The following is a 26671-nucleotide window of genomic DNA, read 5'->3' on the forward strand; positions in this document are numbered from 1 at the left end:
AAGAATGAATGAAAAAAAAGATAACAATTGAGAGCTTTGCCTTAACATTCAATCTTTAACTTCACAAATTGCATAACAGGGAGAGGGAATTTTGGTCCTCGCATATTAACCATAAAGACCATTTAAATGTATTGATTTTTTTTTTTTTTTTTTTTTTTACATATTCTGTACTGTTGTTATAGTTACTGTATTGTTGTTAAAATTACAGTATGGTGTTTTTTTTTCTTCTTGATCATCTAGTGCATATGATTGCAATTCACATCATGTGAGTGTATAAGGAGGTTGGAATGTTTCCCATGCATATAACAGCAAAATACTATACCAATTTATTGCTTGGGTTATTTTTCATTTGTATGTTCGCGTAATAGTATGTGCTATGATAAACTTATATTTTTCTCTTTCTTGTAGCTTGCTCCTGGTGATGTTATATGGGAAGTTAATGGTCAGGAAGTCATTTCACTCACCACTAAAGAAGGTTAGTGCAATTTTTTCAAGTACTTGAGTAGTTTTTCAGTATTAGCTGTGAGTTTTTATATTTACTGAAATTGATTTGTTGTATAGTACTTTATTCCATTGCATATTTACAATATAAACACAGGTTGTAATGGGTAAGTATATGAGTTACCTTTAATCTTTTTCAAAATATATTTGTTCCAACACAAATACTTACCTCGAACTACTTTCTTAGGAGTTACCTGTAATCTCCTCTCTACCGACCAGAGTTTTGTGTAGTATACCCTAAACCCGTTTTCTATGGAGGGCTAACCTGGGAGTAAGAGAACGTGCCCCGAGGGTAGCCTTTGCGCTAGGTCGAGGTCCGCTTGGGTCGTGTGCGCCAGTAAGTTCTCTTGTCGTGACGTGATACCACGTCGCTCTCGTCTCTCTCAACCCTTTGTGTCCGCCTCGTGTGTCCCGCGTGTTTACCGCGTGATAACTTTGTGCTTATCCCTTGTGTTCCTGTGCGTTCACTACCCTTCCTTGTGCTTCCTAAGTGTATCCCTTTGATTCCCTGCGTTCCTGTGTCTTGTGATTGTGCGCTATGGAGCAAATCCGCCGTTGTCCTGGGCCTAGAGCCGGAAAATCATGTGGAGCGTTCCTCTCCAAACCTGAAGTGGATCCTCACTCCCTTTGCTCTTCCTGTAGGGGCAAGATGTGCTCTCCTTCGGATATGTGCTTGGAGTGTGTTGGTTGGAGTGAGATTCAATGGGTGCGATACGGCACGAAGAAGAAGAAGTCGTCGAAACGTTCGCCCAGAAAATCTAGCGTCTCTTCGCCGCTACCTTCACCCAGTGGACGGTCCGACGGGGCTTCTGTCTCGCCTTTCCCTACCCAGAGTAGGGGACGAGGTAAGTCCGTTGCGGGGAAAGAGCTGAGCGTTCTTCCCCAGGAGTCTAGTGTGTGTGAAGTGGGAGTTGCGGGGCCTTCTCGGGCTAGTGGGGAGCCTAGTAGTGCTGTGTCGGGGGGTTCTGGAGACTCGGCCCTTGTGCTTGGGGGGCACGTTTCCTCCGATGACCCCTTATGGTGTAGTAATGTTGTTCCTGTTTCTTCGCCCCCTTCGTGGGCCTGTGTTTCAGGTTCTTCGGCAGGCGGCGACACCCAGGGTAAGTTAGACTCCACAGTAAGTTATTCCTTCGGGTGGAAGCTCCCTAAAACGCCAGGTAGGTCCCCTATGCGGATGGAAGAGGGCCTGGATACCTGGTTCCCTAGTGTTGGGCGCCAACCCTCGTTCCCAGCTCCTCTGACGTCGGTCCCAGAAACCTTCCTGTAACCCTCTACCTCGGATACACAATGAGTCGCGAAGCCCTCCGCGGCCCCCGCTTCTGCCCGCCGTGCGGGTGGTACAGTGTCGTCGGGCTCTTCGGATGGTGGGGCGTCATTCTCGTCAGAAGAAGAAGCCAGGAGGAGACATCGGCGCCGGAGGGAGCGGTCCAGGAGCAGGCGTTCCCGCTCAAGATCCCGTTCGAGGTACCGCAGGAGACGGTCCCGCTCTCCACGGAGGAAACACAGGAGGAGTAGGTCCCCCGATGGTGATTGGGTATTCGTTCCCCGTAAGTCAGGGTTACAGTGTTCCCCAGACCGGCAATCCAGGGATTTCTCACCACGGAGACCATCCTCCAGGCGTAATTATGACCCTCGCAGGGAGAAATGCGAGAAGGCCTCTGCAGGCAGGCGTAAGGCCGCGAAGCTTCCGGTTCACCCCGCCCAGCGGGGGAAACCGTGCTTCCTTACGGGCAGCCTGGCCGAATCAGCCCAGCTGGTGCGGCCCTCGGACTTTAAGGAACGGTTCCCGCCGTCGGGTCAGCCCACGGGATCCGCGTCCTCGTCCCCCAGAGAGCATGATCGGACGGTAGTCCTCGCCGGCTCGGCGATGCCAGTTCTAACCCCCATACCTGGTACGGAGGTTTCCGCCGGGAAGACCAGTATCTTCGCAGGGGAGTGCCCGCTGTGCCAGAACCAAGGTGCCCGGTGGGAGTGCCCGGTGACCCGGCTCCCCGGGATCAGGTTGAGGGTTCTGCCGACGGTAGGGAGAGTTTCCCGACCGAGGACTCAGCCTATCGGAAAGTTATAGGCCTGATCCGGAGGCATCACAGAATTGAAGAGCCAGTAGCTACCGATGAGGACTACTGGAGGTCCAGCCTTACCCGTTTGATCCAAGCACCTGTCCAACAAAAATCCTCCCTGGCACTTCCTGTGGCCCGAGATCTCGTCCTAGGCCGAGCGCACGTCGATAGAGTGGTAGCAGGCAATGCTGAAGCTCCCAAAACGCAGAGCTCTTCGAAATTGCTCCAAGGGCTCAAAACACAGAGCAGAGTTTATGTGCCAGAGGGACAACGACCGGGAGCCTGCAAAGTGGAGCCTGCTCTCGACATTCTGGGACAGGGTGCCTCGGAGGACAGAGCCTCTTCAGCCCCGATTTGTTTCTCACAATCGGAGGCTGCGATGATGGAGGAGATGTCTAAAGACTTAGTTCACGTCTCCTCTTGGTTGGACTGGTGGGCTTCCACACTAGTAGGTGTGCAAGCAACATATGACCTGACGGACCCAGAACAGCAAAGCCTCCTGAGGGAGCTTATCATCTCCGGAGGCAAGACCCTTAAGTTCCTCACCTACTAGTCCCTCGCCCTGTCAGCGAATTGGGTTCTTCGCAAGAGGGACACCATCCTGGCGAAGCTTTCCTGGAAGGTCCCAGACAGAGAGGCGAGGGCCATGAGGAGCCTTCCTGTGTGGGGTGACTCCTTGTTCCCCTTGAAGAGTTAGAGGAGATCATGGAGAAGGTGGCTAAGAGAAAAGAAGTAAACGCTCCCAGGCCTCCACCGGTAAGGAGGCCCCCCTACAAGAGGTCAGCCTCAGACGGTTCCTCGGCTTCTCAGGCCCCGCCTAGCCTGACGAGGAGAGAAGCCCCTTCTTCCTCATGGGCCTCAGCGCCTCAGCCCCCCCGTAGAGGAGCCCCAGCAGCGTCGGCCTCGTTTAGGACAGGTTATTCTGCCTCCAGGAGAGGCCGTTCAGGCCGCTCCTCCAGGAGGAGGTAGAGTGGGAGGCCCCCTACTCCTGCCCAAGCCTCAGGTTGGGGGATGCCTCAGACTACATTGGCAAGCATGGAAGGCTCACGGAGCAGAGCCCTGGACAGTGTCCGTACTGAAGGAGGGTTACAGGTTACCGTTCTTAGCGGAACCACCTCCTCTAATTCCGGCCAGCCTGTCGGAGTGGTTGGTACCCAAAGACCCGTTGAAGAGGGCTGCCCTTCAAGAAGAGGTGTCCACCATGTTGGAAAAGGGTGCCATGGAGGAGATCCTGCACCCAGGGCCAGGTTTCTACAGCCGTCTGTTCCTGGTAGAAAAGGCAACGGGGGGGTGGAGACTGGTGATAGATCTGTCGGCTCTCAACAAGTTTGTACGGAAGACAGAGTTCAAAATGGACACTCCGAAGTCAGTCCTGCTGTCCTTGAGGGAGAAAGACTACATGATGACCATAGACCTCAAGGACGCTTACTTCCAAATTCCGGTCCACCCCTCAAGTCGGAAGTTTCTCCGGGTGAAATGGGGTACCCAGATCCTGCAATTCAAGACCCTTTGCTTCGGATTGTCGACAGCTCCCCAGGTATTCACGAGAGTCTTCACGACAGTCTCGGTGTGGGCTCACGAGCGAGGCATTCGCCTCATCCGGTACCTGGACGACTGGTTGCTTCTTTCCTCCTCGAAGGACGCTTTGAAGGAGCAAGGTATAAAACTTCTCCAGTTTTGCAAGGGTCTGGGTATCATGATCAACCCAGAAAAATCGAACCTATCTCCCTCCACCAGAATGACCTATTTGGGGATGACACTGGATTCCCTACTAGTGAAAGCTTTTCCGTCGGAGGAGAGGATAAGCAATCTGATGAAGATCCTTCGTCCGTTCCTGTCGGGGCAACCCAGGACGGCGAAGGACTGGCAAAGACTAATAGGTCATCTGGTGTCGTTGGAAAAACTGGTTCCCCAGGGGAGACTCAGACTCAGAGCCGTCCAATGGAACCTGAAGAACTTCTGGAACCAACTGGACTCGCCCCAGAAATTAATCCCAGTCCTACCAAACACAATACCCTCCCTGGAATGGTGGCATTGCCGGTTGAACTCGCTCAAGGGGATGCCCTTCGCGACCGACCCTCCTGAGTTACTTCTATTCACAGACGCCTCCAACCAGGGATGGGGAGCCCATCTCCTCAACGGGACGGCGAGAGGAACCTGGATGGACGGGGAGAAGGACCTACACATCAATGTCCTAGAGTTGAAGGCAGTCCAGAAAGGTTGCCTACACTTCGTCGATCTACTAAGGGGAAACACTGTGGCGTTGATGTGCGACAACGCCACAGTGGTAGCGTACATAAAGAAGCAAGGAGGCTTGAAATCAAAGGAGTTGTGCGATCTCGCCCTAGAGATCCTAGATTGGGCAGAAGCGAACCAGGTTGTGTTATTGGCAAGGTTCACCCCCGGGAAAAAGAACGTTCTAGCCGACGGTCTCAGCAGGATGGGTCAGATAGTAGGGACAGAATGGTCCCTCCTTCCAGAAGTAGCCAAGCTCATCATTCAACGTTGGGGTTCCCCGGTGATGGATCTCTTTGCAACCAAGCTGAACGCGCAACTTCCCGTGTATTGTTCTCCTGTCCCAGACCCAAGGGCAGCCTTGGAGGATGCCTTTCAGCACAAGTGGGACAACCTAGACGTGTACGCTTTTCCCCCCTTCACGTTGATCAGGCAAGTACTCAACAGGGTAAGAGCTGCCCGAAACTTAAGGATGACTTTGGTAGCGCCCTGGTGGCCGGAGAGAGAGTGGTTCGCAGACCTAAAAGACTTGGCGAGCCATCCTCCGTGGCCACTCCCCGACAGGTCAGATCTTCTACAACAGCCACACTTTCTCAAGTTCCACGACAACCCACAGTCTCTACGCCTTCACGCCTGGAGACTATCGAGCAGCTCCTGAAGAAGGAAGGATATTCAGCAGGAACAGCTAAGAGGATGTCGCGATACCTGAGAAGGTCGTCGGCAGCGGTCTACCAAGCGAAGTGGGCCTCTTTCACGAAGTGGTGCGCTTCGAAGCACATAAAGCCCCTCAAAGCCTCGGTCCCAGACATAGCAGACTTTCTAGTATATCTCAGGGACGAAATAGGGATGTCAATCCCAGCTATAAAAGGAGTACGTGCAGCCTTGGGTCAAGTCTTCCTTCTGAAGGGCATCGACCTGGGCTCCTCTAGACACATCTCTATGCTTGTCAGGAGTTTTGAACAGTCCTGCCCCCCGCAAGCAGTTAGGGTGCCTCAGTGGGACTTAGCTAGGGTCCTGAAGATGTTAAGTAGCCCCCCCTTCGAACCAATGAAGGATATTGTAGACAGGGATCTCACTCTCAAGACAGTCTTTTTGTTGGCCTTGGCTTCTGCGAAAAGGGTAGGGGAGATCCATGGGCTGTCTTATGACGTCTCTCATTCGAAAGGGTGGAAAGAGATCTCTTTCAAGTTCGTTCCTTCGTTTGTGGCGAAAACCCAGAACCCAGTTGTCTGGGAACCAAAATTCGAAGGTTTCTCTCTGCTAGCTATTCCTAGGACTGGGAATCCTGAGGATTTGAGGTTATGCCCTGTCCGTGCTATTAGAAAATACCTTGAAAGGACTGCACATCTCCGGCCAGGCATCAAGAGCCTTTTCGTCTCCACAGGTGTTACTAAGAAACAGGTATCGAAGAATACCATTTCCTTCTGGTTGAGACAAGTTATTGCCAGGGCCTACAAGGAGGAAGGACTGGCCTTGCCAGGCACTCCCAAACCCCATGACATCAGAGGTCTGAGCACTTCCTTAGCCTTTGAGAAAAACATGGCAGTGGGTCAGATCCTTCGTAGGGCACCTGGTCGAACCAGTCAACCTTTACTGCCTATTACCTCAAGGACTACTCAAGAAGGTTATTAGACGGGTTCTCCATTGGAACAGTCATCTCCGCGCTCCAAGTGATTTAACGGTAAAGCCCCAGGCTCAATCGTGGATAGCAAAACCAGGAGACACAGGTTCGTTCCCTTTCACCCTAATCCCGTTTCCTATCCCTGTCGGAGATAACCACTCTTGTAACCATTGAAGAACACGTCTCTGCAACTGCATTACTGGACTCAGCATCAGAAGAATTTTTCAAAGGGTGAGTACTTAGACACTAACGTGAGCTCTTTGTGTAGTTACCCTATCGTCCGTTTTCCCAGTGTGTTTTTGTTTTTAAAAACCTAATTAATATCTAGGCCTCTTGGCGTCCGCTTGCTGGGTCTGAAGGTCAGGAAGGCACTCCCACCTCCTAAAATGTAAGTCTCCTAAGAAAGTAGTTCGAGGTAAGTATTCGTGTTGGAACAAATCAAAAATTTTAAGTAATTTTTATTTTTCCTAACATACTTACCGAGGACTACTTTCGGGTAATGGACCTCCCTACCTTCCCCGAGTGCCTCTCTGCCCTTGCAAGGACTTTTTGCAACATCCGAGGAACTTACTGGCGCACACGACCCAAGCGGACCTCGACCTAGCGCAAAGGCTACCCTCGGGGCACATTCTCTTACTCCCAGGTTAGCCCTCCATAGAAAACGGGTTTAGGGTATACTACACAAAACTCTGGTCGGTAGAGAGGAGATTACAGTTAACTCCTAAGAAAGTAGTTCTCGGTAAGTATGTTAGGAAAAATAAAAATTACTTAAAATTTTTGATTTCTGTATTACTGTACTGTGCTAGGTACCTAATCATAAATGCATTGTTTTATATTATAATTTGCTTAATTTCTCGTTTTCAGTTCTCAATTGTTTGCGGTTATCGACGAATGAAGTGACACTCAAGTTGAAAACTGGTAAGTTTTGATTTTAAATATTAGTTATGATGACATGTTTCCCAGGCTGTTTTGTTTTTCCTTCCCAGATTCTTTTATTTTCTTTCATTACTGAATATAAATAAGAAGTTAACTTCTCAGAAGTTTCCATTTTTTATTATTTTCCATGGGAAAGAGGGATTATGATGATTTATAAAAAATTATTATATATATATATTACTGCAAATTTGCATTTTCTATGACAAGACAATATAGTAATGAAATTTTAATTTTTTTTTAAAGGTTTTAGTTGTATTACCATTTTTAATGGTGTGAATGTTTTATTTCATGTGGTATCTCTTAAGATGTGGGAGTAATAGTAACAAAGTAAGAGGTGAATGAAGTGCATTTATGTATAGATAATGTACATTTTTTCAGATGAAATAGCAAAGGTTTTTTGCTGTTATTAACTGAAAAATTGTGTAAATTGTGTCCCTGTAAATTAATGTGGACTGTATGTTCTTTTGGTGGCTGTTTTATATATCATCCATGGCCCTTGCCTTTTATAAATCAGTGAGGGAATCAGGGTTTTATCACCATCTGTGATCTTCACATTTACTTTTCTAGGTAGAGACTAGATACAATATCTGATGTTGTTATCCAGTGGAGTGCAATAGGAATCATATTTTTATACAAGTGACCAGAACGCATTAGCTACACACATTTGATCCTGAAAATTCTGCCTTATAATTTAATATGATGATCTGTAGATTGGTATTCTCTTGAGGTGATTGTAGGCCATAGCACAGCATTAAAAAAGGTGGCTGTTTTTCATCCAATAATCATAGGTAAAACTACTGTAGTTTTGAGAATCTTGTATGCTGCTTTGGACTTTCAATTGAATTTGACCCAGCTAAACTGTATTTGGATCACCTTAATTCTAAAGACTGTTTAATAGTAAACAGAATTTGAATAATAGAATTTATTATTTCTATACTCACCTGATGTTCATATTGCTTCTTCTCCAAAAGATTGGTTTATTGACATTTACTCCTTAACCCTTTTACCCCCAGGCTATTTGGAAATTTCCAACCCTTAACCCCCAGGGGGTTATTTTTTTCCCCAGCACATTTTGCAGTATATTTTTTTTAAATTGCTCTAACAGCCTAAATTTTTGTCATAGAGAGGTCAGGTTGGTCTCATTCTCTTGGAAAATGCCTGAATTTTCTCAAAAAAATATCAAAAGTATGAAAAAAAAAAAAATTTATGCCATTTTTTTGCAAGGACGTACCGGTACATCCATGGGGTTTACGTAAAGGGATGGCTTTTGTGAAACGTACCAGTACATCCTTTGGGGGTAAAAGGGTTAACATTAAAAAATATCTAATTTTCTTTCCTTACAATAGACACATGCCTCTGATAGAATACTGACACGCTTTCAGTTAATGGTAAGAAGAGAAATGCCTGGGCCTCTTTGTTATTTCAATTTTAATGTCAAACTATTCCTTATCTTGATGTCACAAGTCAGTGGGGAGGAGGTTGGGCATGTATATGAACATCAGGTGAGTATAGATATTAAAATTTTTAATATTAAAATCCAGCTTATTTTTTCTGACTCCCACACACTGATGGAGGTGGGGTGCCAGTGAAGGAAAGAGATAGGTAAATAATAGAATTAAAAGGAAGCATAAAATAATTAAAGTTCTAGACTCTACTGATCTACATTAATGGTAAAAGCTATCCCTAAAATATGGGACTCCCAATTATTATTCTAGAGATGTTTGAAATGTTTCTAGAAATAAGAAAATTATAAATCAACTGAACAAAATAAGTTGAAAGACCACATTGCCAGCATCTACTAAAACTCGGCTAAACTCCAGTATTCTTCAAGATAATATTCAGCAAACACCAACAGGGTTTGCCATTGAGTTGCTGCTAAACTCTTTCCTAAGGAAGATTCTGCAAAAGTTTAGAGGTTTAGGTATCCAGTACTGTACTCCTAATATCCAGAAGTTTAGCCATCAAATTGATTGATTGATTGAAAGTTTTCTGGCATCCTGACATCTAAGGTCATTGACGCCGATACCATTTACTGTATATGAAAATTAAAAGAGAATTCGATTAAAACCATAAAAATTAAGAAGTCATTAAAATAGTTAAATAGTTTTCAGAAGACCTGCTTCTGAAATAAATCTAAAAATTCCGCTCGCATAGTAAGACACATCATGTCCAAGAATCTTGGCAAGGATAAACCTGCCATCCTCACCTTGAGCCTCAAACAGATATCTATTTCTTAAGTTAGTAAAATTAGGGCATTCGGTCAACAAATGCCTCACTGTTAAAGGTACTAAGCAGTCCTCGCAATACGGTTGGTGTTGGCCCTTCAGCAGAAACTCGTGTGTCAACCGTGTGTGACCAATACGGAGACGACAAAGAGTCGTCTCCCATTTTCGGGGAATCATGTTATACCTCCAAGGTGATATGATATTTGTTACTTCCCTCATTTTATTGCCGTCTTGACTGTCCCAGTGCTGTTGCCATTTATCACAAACCAATTTCTTGATGTAAGGTAGGAGATCGTTACATGGAATGGGATACCTCCTTGGTAACAACTCGGATGCCGCATTCTTCGCCAGTAAATCTGCCTTCTCATTCCCAGACACACCTACATGTGCTGGAACCCAACAAAATCGAACAGTTATACCTTTCCGTCCAATAATAAAAAGCCATTCTAAAATCTTTAAAACTAGAGGGTTACTAGAATTAAAAACTTCTAAAGCTTGAAGAACACTCCTTGCATCACTAAAAACTGTAAAATTACCCTCCTTTTCCAAAGCTATTTTCTCAATAGCGGTTAATATGCCATACAGTTCGGCAGTAAATATGGAAGCTGTTAGAGGAAGTGCACCTCTACAATTAAAATCATTACTATGTACTCCAAATCCAACGCCAGCATCAGATTTGGAGCCATCAGTATATATAAAAGTCGATCCCCTATGTTCTTCGACATGTTCCATAAAAAGAGACCTGGATTCTAAGTCAGTCATATTCTTCTTAACTCCAATAAAGTATTTACAAAATGATATGTCAGGTAATTTCCATGGAGGTGTTGATGATACCTTGAATGGAAGTACCTTATTTCTAATTATATCCAGACTATTTAAAAATCGTTTCACCCGAAAGCCATAAGGTTGAGGAGATTTTGGGTGCAACTCAAAGTATGATGCGTGTCTTACAAGGCTTGCAGTCTGAAAGGCTAGAGAGCTAGGGAGTCTTTGCAATCTAAACCAATACCGAAGAATGGAAGACATTCGGTAAAGGTCTAGAGGTAACTCTCCAGCATCAACAAGGAGACTTGGGATAGGCGAGGTTTTAAAAGCTCCAGTAGATAATCTAATACCTGCATGATGTATCGAGTCTAATATTTTTAACCGGCTTGGGGTGGCTGAAGAATATACCTCACAACCATAACTAATTTTGGAAAAAATCAAGGCCTTGTATAATTTTAAAATAGTATTGCGGTCTGCCCCCCATGATGTATGGGACAATACTTTTAAGATATTCAGAGCTTCAACACATTTAGCTTTTAGCGCTTTTAGGTGAGAAACCCATGTAAGTCTACAGTCAAATATCAAACCTAAAAATTTGGTTTCCGATACACATGGTATCCGTTGACCTTTAATGTATATATCCGGGTCTGGATGTACTCCCCGGATACGACAAAAATGGACAATGGTAGTTTTACTTGTCGAGAACTTAAATCCATTCATGTCAGCCCACTGGATAATTTTATCAATAGAGAGTTGGATTTTTCTCTCAACCATTGCCATTCTAGTGCCAGCAAATGATATTGAGAGATCATCCACAAATAATGTTGAGAGAACATCCTGGGGAATGGCTGAGGATATCCCATTAATTGCTAGTGCAAAAAGGGTTACACTCAGCACACTACCCTGAGGAACTCCTTCTTCCTGGCACTTACTCTCTGATAGAGTTTCCCCCACTCTCACTTGAAAAACTCTACGTGAAAGAAATGCCTGAATAAATAGTGGCAGCTCTCCTCTCAATCCCAATTCATGAATGGTTTTAAGAATACCATATCTCCATGTGGTATCATATGCCTTTTCAAGGTCAAAAAATACTGTAACATGGTGCTGTTTGGAAGCAAAGGCTTCACAAATAGATGACTCAAGTCGTATCAACACATCAGTCGTTGAGTGCATTTTTCGGAATCCACATTGAATCGGTGATAAAATACCTTTCTTTTCAAGGTACCATATCAGCCTTGCATTGACCATCTTCTCCATGATTTTACATAAACAAGATGTCAATGCAATAGGACGATAGTTTGCTGCTAAAAACTTGTCTTTACCGGGTTTTAAAAAGGCTAAAATAATGGCTAGTTCCCAAACACTTGGGTAGCTATGATCATGCCATATTCTATTAATAATGCTTAAAATAAATAGCTTTGTATTAAAATGTACATGTTTAATCATTGCATATGGAATTCCATCGGGTCCAGGGGCTGTATCGTTGCAATGAGCAAGTGCGGAATCAAATTCTCTTTCAGTGAAAGGAGAATTATACGACTCTTCCCTTCTTGTTGCAAAATTTAAAATTTTCTTTTCTTCAGTGCTCCTATACTGGTGACCAGGGGCTCCTTCACACTTGCTGGATACATTTGAAAAATGATTAGCCAGGGCATTGCTAACTTCATTTGCTTCAGTTACATACTGGCCATTCACCTTCAACACTGGTGGTGGGTTGGGGGTGAATTTGCCAGCTATCTTTTTTACTTTCCTCCACACAGAAGATGGTGGTGTTCTACTGTTAATAGAGGAAACAAAAGACATCCATGACTGGCGCCTTGCTTCTTTCATGGCACGACGGAACTGTGCTCTACATTTCTTGTACATTATTAAATTCTCATCAGTTCTGCGTCTACGCAATCGTGTTAGAGATCTTCTTGTGGCTCTGTGGAGTGCAGTTAGTTCTGAAGACCACCACGGGACTGGTCGTCGTTTGAATAACCCTGTTGTTTTGGGAATTGAATTGACTCCTGCTGTATGAAGAGTTCCATTCAGTAGGTCTATGGCATCATCAACACTTTCAAACTGTTCTGCTCTCCCTTCGATTTCACTTAGCTCACAAAATTTAACCCAGTCTGCCTTGTCTAGATTCCAACGTGGCGATCTTTGCAAAGGCGGACCCTTGTTGGTGTTTATAATGATTGGTGCATGATCACTAGTATGCCAATCATCTAATGTCCTCCAATCAAAATCAAGAAGGCAGTTAGAGCTTGCAATTGAAAGGTCAATGCATGACAAAGTACCTGTCTGAACATGGAAGTGTGTGGGCTCTCCTGTATTAAGGAGTCCCACATCCTCATTCTCCACAATTGATGAGATAATATTGCCCCTTGTGTTGGCCAAAACATCACCCCATAAAGGATGTCTACCATTCATATCTCCCAGTAAGAGAAAAGGTTGAGGGAGTTGTTGAATGACCTCTGCTAAATCATCATATAAAATATTATCATTTGGAGGTAAGTACAGAGAGCATATTGTATATTTTCTCCCTATATCAATTTGTACAACAACTGCCTGCAGGGTTGTACGTATAGACATGGGTATTTGGGGAACATCTCGACGAATGTACATGAGACTTCCGCCATGGCTCCCTGCTTGTTGATTATATGGTGTTCTATAGCTAACATACTCTCGAGGACTAGGAGTGTTAGAATCAAGCATACTTTCCTGTAGACATACAATTATGGGGGAATGCTCATGAATTAGGAGCTTAAGTTCTTCATATTTCGCCCTCAAACCCTGACAGTTCCATTGCAAAATGGAGGAGAAAACTATGGATTATTTCTGGAAGACATCTTGGATGAGGTCTTCCCATTAGCAGTTTTTAATGTAACATTATTACCAGTAGGTTTCTTCAGAGGTGGTCTTGTTATGTTGGGTTTAACGTTGGTGATTTTCTTTGTATTCTTTTTATCTATTTGTTGAGGTGGATGGTGGACCTCAACTTGAATTTCTGATTTATTCAGTCCATCTTCTGGTTCATTAGAAACATCAACAGACAAAACATCAAATTTATTTGATGTCATAACCTTAACGTTTCTAATGGAGGGTGGAGAGAGAGATGGAGGTCTCTCTCTTTTGCGATTAATAGATGGTGTTATTTGAGGTTTTTGCACCTTTCCCACAACAGGTGCATCAGGTAAGTTAGTCTTAAGTGGAACCTCCATCAGATCAGGCAAGGACATGGCCTGAGAGAGGTTTGTATTACTTTTTGTAATGGCGGCTGAAGGCTGTACAGCAATGGGCAATGACCTAGTGTTAATACACCGTGGTAAAGCCTCAGGAGGTGATAAGGTTACCTCGTTATTTGACATTTTTTCAGATAGTATACTTTTTTTGGAGCTATTGGCAGTGCTAGGTTGGTTTGATTTTAATGCCTTAGCATATGTATTTGATTTATTTAATAATCTTTTGGCATGGGTCACACTTATGTGTTCTAAGTTTGATTTGTTGAGGGCAGCTTCCTCCAACTTATATAGCTCGCAAATCTTGTCTGTGGATTTGTGATTCGAGCTGCAATTTAAACACCTGGCTCCAAGTGCACACTCTCCATGGTAAGATTTAGAGCAAATACCACACATCTTCTCATTTTTGCAAACTTTGGACGGGTGCCCAAATTTAAAACAATTAAAGCATTGCAATGGCTTCTGCTTGAAGGGTCTTACTTTAATCCTTTCGTTCTCGATAATAATATGAAAAGGTACATCAGCATCCTGGAACGTAAGGATTATCATTGATGTACCTGGGACTTTATGAACTTTCCAAACATTTAATGGACACATGGCCAGTATCTCCTCCTCTGTAAAATCATATAGGTCTCTGTTAAAAACTACGCCCCTTCCGTAGCTAAAATTTAGGTGGGGTTTGACATCTAACTTAATGTCATCATTATTTATTTTCATATTGGACAATATTACCGACTGTGTACTGGATTTGGCATGGATAAGAAAACTATTTTTTCCGAAACGAGATATATCGCCTGGTGCAATAGTTCCTACTTTTTTCTGAATCAATTTGCATATTTTAAAATAATTCCCTGTAACCCCCTTTGATTCAGCTATAAGCCACATCGGTGGTTTTGGATTTCTCTGGGAGGGCATGACTAAATCTGCGCCTTTTTCCAACCAATCGGCAGGCCTGTACACATCTAAATCTTTTGGTACCTTATCGCAGAGAGCAGCCGCGACATTCAAGTTATTAATTTTAATATTATTCAAATTACTTATTGCACTAAATGCTTCGTCATAACTACTATAAGATATCCATGAATCCCAAGTTTCAGCTTCAAGTTTCATCCTTATTTCTTTTATGCATCCATAGCATTCAAATGCTTTACATAGATCATCATAATTTGTTTCTATTGAAATTTGTGTAACATGGAGGATTCGAAGTTTCCTCGTGTTACCCAAATTACTCGATTTAGAAATATCAGTAGAATGGTCCTTTCCCGTTCCGAGGTCATCAACAGAGCTATCCCTTATCACATTAGCAGAGGTCGTCAACAGTGCCGGGGGAGAGTCAGCGTATCCAGGGGATGGGGGTTCGTTCCTTAAAGAATCCATTATAGTAAAGAGAGGGAAAAGAGTTAGTTTGATGTACCTGCTCGAGAATGTTAGGCCATCACGCGTCGGAAAGGAAATTTGCACTCTCTACTATCGGCACAATGAGAGTATACTTCCCAGATGGTCCACTCCATACCCTACCCGAAGGATAGCATCAAAACAGATATAGAGGCACAGGTGTAAGCTGAACCCGCCTGTTAGGACTGAGACCAAGAAATTATGGAATCATCCTCCCCATATCTATAATGACGGGCTTCCGGCCAAAAGCCGAGAGTCCTACCCCAAGCATTGGATCCCCCTGGATTCCGAAGACCCAACACTTGAGAATAGTTCCGCCAAAAAGGTCCAAACCATCTTCGGGATGGCTGAAATCATCCAATACTCTCATATATAGCTTTGAATGCAAACACCTCCCAACCGTGATACCTCCTCCCACTCATCAAAGCAGGCAGCAATAAAGGATGTATGAACATCCCCGCCGGGGCTACAATGGATGTGAAAACATCCAAGCCATAGGAGAAAAGAAAAAAAAAAATAAATATATGTGTACATAATATATACACACATATAATGAGGGAAATTTTTCTCATAGAGTTTGGAAAGCAAGACTAAAGAAAGTTTGTGAAATTAGGATAAGGTCGAAGTAGTATTGAGAAAAAGAAAAAGGTAAAAGAGAGAAATTTAGATTCGAACTGGGGGAGCAATTTCCCCAAGTTCGAGAGCCCTCTTGCCCGTCACCAAGTTTCAGCACGGGAATTAAATGCCGTGCTGAAGCTCAATGACTTCGTCAAGGCATTCTCTCATTAAGAGTTAGCCATCAAGGCTTTTATAAGATTTGTATCCAATTTTTTGTCAGTTTGTTAGGAAACTTTCAACTATGAAAGATATTGCATGTTTGGATAGAGGACAAAGTTTAATCCCACACAGAAAATAATGGACAATACTGTATCTCTAATGTTCATAGTTTGTCAAAAGATTACTGAACACGTTTTACAAGACAAAAATAATATTCTCTGATGAATTGCTTGCAACCATCTTCAAAGAGGGCTAGTGAAAAAAAATTGCTGCAGATTCTTAGTCTACAAATAACTTTTGCTCTGATGGAAGGCAGAAGAGACTAAATCATCTTATGCTCTCAACGCCTACCTAAAAAGACAGGGCTTGCAGGTTATTATGCATTTAGCTGAAGCCAGTGCTGTGAGCAGTTTAGTTGTAAAATCTATAAGTGTAAGAGTTTTCAACAGGTCAAAAGTTTAACCATTTAAATACTGATAAATAAATCCAAATTAAAAAAAATTGAACTGATTTTAGGCTTAGAGTTCTGTTATCCAACTGAGCAACTACTATATCAATTGCATTTACATCTATAACTTGTCCAAATAGGGGAAGAAAAAAGAAGATTGCATTTCAGAGACTGTCTCATCATTGAAGCACATAACTGATCAGGCTCGGAAGCCCTCCTAAAGTAAAGGTCTGATAATCCAAAATTAGATTTAAATCTTGAACATCTGCAAATTTCTTCAGATTTGTCTAAGTTAACATCAACTTCCTTATCTGATATAGGGAGGGTGACCATGTACTCCCTTGGTTCTGAATGTGGTCTGGTCTGAATCATCTGGACAAGAATTCATTTAGGTAACGGGCAACTCAAAGAAACTGATAAATAGATTAAAAAATTTTGAAAAGTTAAAATCTTCAAAGTAACCCTGTACATTATATCTTTTAATACTTCAAATATAAAATATTTACAAGAATTCAGAAAGGTATTTGTAAAAATAATTTGTAGTTTCCTTGCTGACTCTGGTTCAAGGGCAGGAAACATTGTAATCCAGGAATAGATTGGCAATGATCCACCTTGTAGGATGGAAGGCTGTAACATCTAAAGGGGGGCTTGAGTTACCAGCTTGGGATATGATATCAATTTGTATATCTTACTTAAAACAAACTATGTACCTTGAATAACTTATTTGGATATTATTAAATAGTTTGTCTAAGACTAATTTTAATTATTGCTCTTTTAATAATCTATAAGTGTATGAGTTTGAGAGATTCGTTTCAGCAAGTGCGGTAGTGCTGTAATCCCTACATTTACCCCATAAGAAAAAACATGGGATTAGCTAGTCGCCAAGCTTGCAATCGAACGAGTGAGACGGGTATTCAAACGCGATCGATCAGATTTAGTGAATATTTAACTTAATTCAAAGGGAAAATATTTAGCCTAGGTGAATTGTATTATTTTCCATGCCAACCACTTCATAATAAGAGTTGTAAAGGTTTCTTATTTTATTGAGCGAAGTGATGAAATATCCAGACTACCATCTTGGCTTGTAAGAGATAAGTAGTTGTTTAAAGTCACTCACTTTACTGAGAGGAGAGATATAAGGATCCAGGCTACCATCTCACAAATTTAGGTGTATGAAATAAGGGCTAGAAATGCGGGAGTGTGAGGGTTATACCATAGAAGGGTCAAAAGTAAAGGAAAAATTTTAGACTACAATAGGATCTTGAACCTGGGTTACTGTGTACCCATCAGAACCCTTACTAGAACCACTAGTTGCCACTAGAGGAGTAGACTAGGTTTTGAAACAGGGTAGGATAGGCCTGAACTGTTACCCTGAAGGAAAAAAAATAATGATTTCTGATCCTCGACAAAATGAGTTAGGATTATGAATTATGAATGACTAGCAAAAACTAAATTTGTTAGGTTGTTGCAAAGACGAAGGCCTTAGTGACATCACTTCAATTATTCTCTCTCTAATCAACTAGCCTAACCTTCTCTGCCAAAAGTAAGCCATCTTTAGCAATAGAAATAACTTCTATTGTAGAAATTGCAAATGAAATTATTTCGAGAACACTTTCCACATATTACCCACAAACAGCAATACCTTGATAAAGTAAACCAGCTTGCAAACCCTGCATTTAAAGATTTTTTATTAGCAGTAATGATAATAAAGCAGGAAATTAAATTAACGCTAGAACAAAATTAGGTAACTTATTAGTTTTATAAAAGTCTAAACCTCTTTGAGTTATAGAAGGCTTAAAGACTAAGCAAGTTTAAAATGACCTTTCAAATTCTGGTTTTTCATTTAGAAAGCAGTTACCTTTCCACTAAGCTATATTGTATTTAGGGTCGAGGCAAAGTCGTCTAGTATAATTGCGACATATTTCTTTGCGTATTATTTTTCTTTTCTCCACATATGATATGAAATTGATATTTCTTTTCTATATTTTTTCCCTAAATAGAAATAATCTTATGTTCTTGAAGTCTTCTTCATAATTAGACTTGGTTCAGTAATAAAAGTACTGCATAGTGTAGTGTTTACATTTACCCACCTAACATTAACCCGTGATGAGCTAGTGGCCAAGCCTGCGAGTCAACAAAACACCTTGCTATCTGGAAAATTATGCGACCAATCCACGTTAGATGAAACATCTACAACATTAAGGTGCTTAGAGAATCTTATAGATGAAACATCTACAACATGAAGGTGCTTAGAGAATCTTATAGATGAAACATCTACAACATGAAGGTGCTTAGAGAATCATATAATATGAAATGCCATCCACGAATAAAAAGTAGGTTGCTTAAAAGCACTTAATTTAGTGAATAGAGGAATATTTGGATCAAAGCTACCAACTCTGTCTTTTACTTCACAGACTAGTTGTCTAAAATAGTAGTGAGGAATGCTGTAATAAAAAGGTTTAGTAGTAGAAGGATTTAGAGTAATTAAAGGATTTGAGACACTACGAGAGGATCTCGACTCTGTAAGGCACAGTGAATATTCGCAGCCTTACTGAATGGAACTACTACTGTTACACCCAACTTAAAACAATTAGGGTTAGTAATCTGGTAGGTAAGATCAGAATTACCTCTTATAAGCGACAACTCACTGCCCCGCGGAGATTAAACAATGGGAGCTAAATTAGTTAAGAGCTTTAAAGCTCATTACTATCAAAACTTAGAGAATGATGCTGGTGTGTCATATTCATCATCCTTCCCATTATAAACAAGCAGCCTATTCTTCTCTGGATTTCCCCCTGAACTAAATGCAAGTTTCATTGGCACTCAAACTTGATATATACTTTTCCTGTGATGAACGGTGAGGCAATTGCACTCATAACAACGGTAATTTAAATCATGGTAGTATCCCTGTGCAGTAATTACTAACAAATCCAGAGGAAGACAACTTGAGACACAATAAAACTTAATCACAATCTGAAGGAGGTGTGTATGAAGTTGAACTGATTTTGACTGAGAAACTGAAATAACAGAGGCCTTGGGGCTTTACTTCTTACCATTAACCACTAGTGTGTCTCATTACTTTAGTAGAGGCATGTGTCTATTGTAAGGAAAGAAATGGGAAATGTCTTTTTATTCTTGAGGTAAATGTCAATAATCTGAGCTTCTATAGAAGAAGCAATATGATCATCAGGGGAGCTCCATAGAAATAAACCCGAACTTAGTGAACTAAACATTTATGTTTTCAGAGCTGAATATGTTTACCAGCACCCTTGCATATACTGTAGATGCCTTGGATCTAAAGATTTAAAGCTTAGGGCAAGGTAAGGTTTCACTTACTAGTTATATGTAAATGGACAAATACACATTTAAGTTAAACTTATTAAAGTTGTCGTTTATAGATAAAAATATACTGTATATACCCTGCATGTATAGTTGAAGCCCATTGCTATCATGCATAGATGTGTTAGCTAGGAGAAGTTTCTACAAAGTAATGGAATGTTTTAGTTACTGAGTGTTTGGGAAACATCAAAGAGTTAGTGGGATACCCATGGTAAACGTTGAAAATTATCAGTTACCAACCAATAGGCATCTAATTAGATTTTTATTTTCCATTTTTCCCTTTAGTTTCATTGAATGTTGTGTGTAGAATATAGTTTTGTATTTTATTTAAATGTGTCAAGTTCTAGACTTTATTTTATCAATACAAGACACTTACCTTTTAAAAATGTAATAGAACATCAAAAATACAGATTAAGGGGAGCAGAGGCTTCTGCTCTCTGGGTTTTTATATAGCTTTATGACATGTCTATAAGGTAAAGCACTAATCCTGGTTATATCCTTATCCGAATAAAAGGTTTGGTAATTTATTAAAGAAATGTAGAAGTAGAAAAGTACAATACTTAACAACTAAAAAGTAATGTACAGCAGAACATTTTCTTGAGTGAGAGAGAGAAGAGGGTCAAGTTGTAGCTAACCAATTTTACTTAGTACCTAGGTGTTTTATTGTATCTGTTTTAGACAACATATTTAGATTTTAACTGGAAAGACATTCCCAAAATTTATAATGATCTACAGAATTCATTAATGCTTGGTTTCATACATTAGTTATTCGTTATCTTAATATCTTTTCTCTTAGTTCTTATTCTATATAAAAAGAATGGTTTCCAGAGCTGAACAAAATCTGGATTTTCGGGGTTTAGATCTTTAAAGTATTTTATTGTAATAAACTTGTAAAAATTTTGCTCTTACTACCTCTGAATTGGCTATCTTCTCAAAGAAAATATGGGAGTAGTTCACTGAACTGTTTGATCAGTAACTTTTAAGCTGAATTTCCTTTTTTGCCTTATTAGGGTTTATTTTATCAGTCCTCTAAAGGCAGACTAACTGGAAATTTACCAAGATGATGATCTCGCTCTCCATGTGAGGAGGGATACTTCTTTGGATCGTAGTATACCTCTATATTTATACCCCGTTTGTTGTACCTTATGATGACCACCTCCTCCTTCTTTCATCTCTCGAGTTAAGAGCGGAAGTTCAGTTGTAGGCTGTTTCCATTCCTAAGAAACAAGTATCAACTTCCATGCTGTTATTTCAAATAATCTTAATTACACTTCATACTATTTATGTCCTTTTATTTTTATTCTATGTTGCATATATAAAAATTTTAGCCCATTGCTGCAGGCTAATATATGAAACCTTTAAGTGTACTGTTTTCATTTTTTTTTGGTTTAGAAACTTATCTGGAAACTGTATTTTCAATTATCTATATTATGAATTGCCTAATTTGCTCATTAAATAGAATAAGTTTATTCTTTGGTACATGTAATGCTCTCTATTTCTTGTATGTCACCTATTCCGTAACTTTATTGCAGTATGATTGAGTGGAGTTCAATGTTTTTTTTTTTCCTTTTATAAAACATTTTCAGCAATAAAGCTGAATAACTTACACTATTTTCAATGTTGACAATATTATGTCTGTACGGAAAACCTTTTAAACTAATCTCAATAGGTTTTTCACATTGTTGACTTTCTTGGTATGGTAGAATATCCAAACTGGACAGAATCATCAGCATTTTTGTCCGATTTTCTCATTAGGTGTTTAGAAATGAAATTAGTTTCTATTTTGTTTAGATCTCGATTAATTTCTTTTCCATGGCTCTAGGGGCCTTGTTATTAGTCTTTGTCTTGTAAAATCTACATCTTCCACTCATATGACTAAATGTTCTTCACTCCTCCTTAGCACAAATTCTTACTATTGCAGTCCTTGAGAGCACAGTCTATCTTGAAATTTATGGACACCATATTTCACCAACTTCATCTTTAGTTTTATGAGCTTCCCATTTCACTTTTATTATGACTCTTAGCTTTCTATAGTCACACCAAATATTTTTTCTTTTTTGAGTCATTTACTAATTCTTTGCCTAGTAATGGGATAATGACAAAAATATTTATACTTTATCAAGTTTATAGATGATGATTGATATCTTCTTTCTTGCTAAAATCCATCGAAGATAATACAAGAGTAGTGTTCTCAAAATGATTGATAATCTGTGACTTGCTACCGTACAAAAGCAGGTTCAATTTGTATGAAACAAAGCAATGCTTTTAGTACTGTGCATTCTACAACATTGAGAACGAGAATATTAAATATCTTAAAACTTGGGAGTACTGTACAATCTTGAAATTTTTAGAGTAAAAATATCAATGAAAATAATACCATTCTAATTTTATTACAACATACTGTACAAGTATTTAAGTTATCTTTTATGCTACTGTAAATACAAACACATCAGAGTTATTATTATTGTTATTATTATTATTATTATTGTTATTAGCTAGAGTTGGAAAAACAAAAAACCATAAGCCCGAAGGCCTCAACTGGGAAAGCAGCCCAGTAGTAAAGAAATGAGGTAAAGAATGAAATATGAAAGCGAGAGAGAATAATGTATATACTGTACCTCGGAGATCGAATGCCCCAGAACTCGAACAATTTGGTGATCGAACAAAATTTTTTGAACAACACTTGCCCCAGAGGTAAAAGAAAATTTGGAGATTGAGCAGTAGGAACTTTTACTCCATACTCAGCCTCCAGAGAGGAAGACTTCATGCTTTTGGTAACTTGGAGGGACTTGGAAGGTTTAGTGCAAGTAGGCCTCTATTCCAAAATCTCCTCTTTCATTCCTTAGGTGTTTACATAAGTGTCCACTGGAGTGTTTGTGCTTGGGCTGCTAGAAATGACCTCTTCAGTGTCTTTCCATGATGAGATAGACTACTCCTTGCTCTTATTATAATCTGAGGATTGTGATTTAGGAGTGTGTGTTATCACACCCAAGCAAATGATAAATACTGGGGAATGCTTTTTGACTGAGAAATTTTTCCTGGTGTTCATTTCAGCAAACTCAGAGAGGTAGCACACTTTGTTTATGATGAGTTGGAACTGCTGAGTTGCTCATGGTAGCTATGAAGAATTGTTGGTAAGGAGAATGAGTGATTTTGCTCTCTCTTCCCATTTCTCTACCAACTCATCCTCCCCCTTATTATTCTCTTCAGTGACTTGATTCTTAGAAAGAAAAAACAGCAATAGTAACCACTCAGAAGTCCTCTCACAAAGTTCCTTTGGACTTTACCATGTGGTCTTCTCCTGGAGGGAGTGACAGATCTTGCCTGCTGACCATTCCATAGTGTTTGATCAGGTGGATCTGTAGGCCAGGTAAGGGTGAGCATCATTCTTTTCATGACATTAGAGGAACACCCTGGCCCTCATGGAGCTGCACTCCCTCTTCCAGAGGAAGTATTGGCTCTTATCCTTTAACCTATACCTTTTTTGTGACAGTCTTCTTGTCGGATTGGAAGTAGGTGAACAGTCTTGGCTAGGACCCTACACAGATTCTACCGGCTAGGCAATTTGCACATAATCCCTGTGCTGTTGTAAATAGGAAGAGTGTCTCTGCCCTTAATAGGCCCTCCCTCTGTGAGGAGGGTGTAAAGGAGCCCATACGCTGACTGATTTATTCCTTCGGGGTCCGTCAAGCTAAGTGTGAGCCAGGTGTTTTAGCTACTGCTGTGGCACTGGTTACAGGTGAGAGGTCTGCACGCATTAATCCTCGGTACCGTAGATCAAATAAGGGTGTGATATGTGCTGCCCTTGAAGCCGCCATCTTCCTCCGGGAGGGAGTGATGGAGCTCACCCGTTAACTGATTCCCCAGGATTTGTTCAGCTGGACCATGAGTCCAGTATGGCAGATACTTAAAACACACTAGTAGTAGGAGAGATCGTGTACTTATGCTGTCCAAGAGGAATGAAACGTGTTTGTTCACTTTTTTGGTGTCTTATATGGGATATTCTGGGGTGGCCCAAGGGTGAGTGATGTCCTATTTTGCATTGGGTAGATCCCAAGAGATAGACTTTCTGTGATGGGGTTTGTAACGAACATGTCTCTCTTTCCAAAAGATTTTATTGCAAATCACGAACTTCAACACCTGCATCTAACACTGAAGCAACTTAGTTCCGTTGGGATGGTTCTTCCTGGAGAAAACACAAGCAGTCTTGCCTACCTCAGATTTAAATCTTGGGGTGAAATGGTCCTCGTTCTCAGAGCACTGGCGCATGTTCCTCCAGCTAACCCAAGAAGGGCATCGTAGGGATATTTCCCTCAAGATTGTCTTGCTTCTTTGCATCAGCAAAAGAATTGGAGAAAAATATGCTTCTTGGTATTGTGTGGATCTCTTCTTTTACAGCTATCAGTCCAAGCTTGTAGGGGGCTTTGAGCAGTCTTGCCTATCCTGAGACTTAAGTCCGGGTTAGGATGGTCCTCGTCCTCAGGGCATTGGCGTGCTCGCCTACTGTTAACTTGAGGAGGGCATCATAAAGATTTTTCCCTCTTCTCTGCATTGGCAAAATAGTAGGAGAGTTTCAGGGTCTTCATAATTTCAGACTTTTGAGAGATGGGGGTTCCATTGCCTTTCTCATCTTAAAGACTGTGATAAAGACTCAGTACCAGTCAGTGTCTTAACACCAGTGTGGTATCTTCTTGATCTTATCCATGTAAGTTAACTCGCACTGGCCTGGTGTTATATCAAGGCACTGCAGTGCTACCTGAGAATAACATTGCATTTTGTGTGCGAGTATTACAGCTACCTCATTAGCCCCCACCAAGAATAATAAGAAAGTGTAAAGACAGTTCCTTCCAGCTTGGTAAGGCTATTTGCTACAGTTCCTTCCAGCTTGTTAAGGGTATTTGCTACAGTTCCTTCCAGCTTGGTAAGGCTATTTGCTACAGTTCCTTCCAGCTTGGTAAGGCTATTTGCTACAGTTCCTTCCAGCTTGGTAAGGCTATTTGCTACAGTTCCTTCGAGCTTGGTAAGGCTATTTGCTTGCAGATGCAACTTTGGTCAGTGCATACCTTTGTTATTTCAAGTAAGAACTCACAAACCTACCCCTGCAGTAGCCTTCTGATTTACCTGTCGATATACTTGGAACTGAAGGTGGGCCTAAAAGTGTAGTGTTGGACCATCTTTCCTCTCTACCTTGTGGATGTTACCCACTGACTCTTGGACTTCTATTTCTTGGGTCCTGAAGTGGCTGCTATAAGTTTTGAGGAGAAGTAGAATGACTTGATCTTTTACCTCTTTCTTGTTCCTCTCGATAGGATGCTACAACCTTAACCATTACCGGATGGTCAGACATCTTGATGTTGGTGAGTTACACGACATAGCACCTTTTTTGCAGATTACATCTGCCAAGAAGCTATTCTCCTCCATCCTCCTGGGAAGGGGTAGGATGGTTCAGTGTCTTATCAAACATTTTTCATGATATGCCTGGTCTGATGGTGCCCAACAGGGGATAAAATTTTTTTTGCATTCTAGTTGTAGATTCCTTGTAAGTCAGTACTAGCAGAGGCCCTAACAGCTTTTAAATCCCTATGATTAGCTGCTAGAAGGCCATTGGAGTCTCTTTCACGCTTGTTTTGGACCAGGAAGGACGACATGTTCAAGGAAGTAGAGAGCCTTCCAGTTTGGTTCTAGGGGTTATAGCTTAGCTAGTAATAATAATAATAATAATAATAATAATAATAATGATAATAATAATAATAATAGTAATAATGATAATGATAATGATAATAATAATAGTTATTGATAATTAATAATTAATGATAATGAGTGAATCTCTCGCTTTTAAGGGACGAAAGGCTTCCATATGCATAAGGACAAATAAAATTTTTAAAAGTAGTTTTTATTTTTCTTAACTATACCAACCCAAGTCCTTTAACTGAAATTTCCACTTCAGCCACCCCTTCAGTCCCAGGTCTAAGGACAAAAGTGGCCATTGTGAGACAGATGGGTGGGCAGGCTTCCTATTCGTGCTACCTGCTATTAACCAACTTTAGTACCTTGTTAATGATTCAATGGCTAAAAACACATTCTTATTCTAAAGGGCTCCGTTTTGTATAGTACAGCAGGGAAAAATACTAATTTAATTTTATATTTCTCAGTATGCAACAAAGACCTCTTACACAATTTATAATTTGCATCCCTGACCTCTTCTTGACACCATATGTAACATTAACATTTGTGGCTTGCTAGCGAGATCACTCTTCCCCTTTTAAGACATTATCCGTAGGGCCACTTTCCTGACTATACTTTAACTTGCATCCTATCAAGTTATCCTGTCTTTTACTTTGCTTATTTTTTAATTTGAGTCATCTCTTTACTATTTAATTTTCCATCTATATGACTTGTCTACCTCTTCTCTGGTTTTACTGTTGACACTAGTCATCTGTATTTAGAAGATCAAAGGGGCCTCCTCCTCTACATGTATAATTCTGTAGCCTCTTTCTTTATCTTGATAATCAGCAAAGGAGACCTGGCTGATCTGTATTGGATATTTAACTTCTATCTCAAATATTTTAGTAATATTTATCATCCACTTTTTCCCCTCTTGATCTTGTGTTATGTTACTGTAACAGAAGTAGATCAATGAGTCTGTACCTTCTACTCTTGACCTGGTACCCCATTAAATACATTTTCGTGAGCCTCAGATGTGTATTATATCTTCCTCTTCACATAGTATTCTCTGGTATCTGACTAATTATAGAGGATGGATATATTTTTTATTTTTCTGACAAAAAGTCAAATTTACAATGACTTATTTTACCACATTTTGTCATTGCTTTAGTGCCTTCCTGAATATTTTCATCATATTTTGAAACAATTGTATTCCTTTGTAAAATCTGTAATTTTTCTGATGTCGTTGAATGAAGATGAGACAACTGAAAACTAATCTAAGCAAGACAAATCTTTCGCTTCAAAGGAAGCAAAGAAAAAAGAAGTCATGAAAGTGGCTTTGTCATTGTTGTGATAAGGAGTAGGTTTAAACTTAAGCATTATTTATAACAGATGATGTTGAGTGCAGCCATTGATGATAGTATATTTCTTGATTTCTTGTTGGAAACTTGATTGTGTGTGTAGTTCCTAGGTATCTGATA

The 26671-nt window shown here is 40.8% G+C and overlaps 1 protein-coding gene across 5 annotated transcripts in view; it reads left to right on the forward strand.

Annotated features, from left to right (window-relative positions):
* The window catches only part of LOC137639857 (PH and SEC7 domain-containing protein-like), a 261377-nt gene that overhangs the window by 67987 nt on the left and 166719 nt on the right, over window positions 1-26671 (forward strand). For all 5 annotated transcript variants that reach the window (XR_011044279.1, XM_068372116.1, XM_068372119.1 and 2 more), the window contains exons 2-3: window positions 409-475; window positions 7282-7335. Coding sequence is in view for 4 of the 5 variants with exons in the window: in XM_068372116.1 (XP_068228217.1) it covers window positions 409-475; window positions 7282-7335 (121 nt within the window). In the remaining variant the exon portion in view is untranslated. The remainder of the gene's footprint in view (window positions 1-408; window positions 476-7281; window positions 7336-26671) is intronic.

The sequence above is a fragment of the Palaemon carinicauda genome, chromosome 4 (assembly GCF_036898095.1).
Source record: "Palaemon carinicauda isolate YSFRI2023 chromosome 4, ASM3689809v2, whole genome shotgun sequence".
Taxonomy (NCBI): Eukaryota; Metazoa; Arthropoda; class Malacostraca; order Decapoda; family Palaemonidae; genus Palaemon; species Palaemon carinicauda.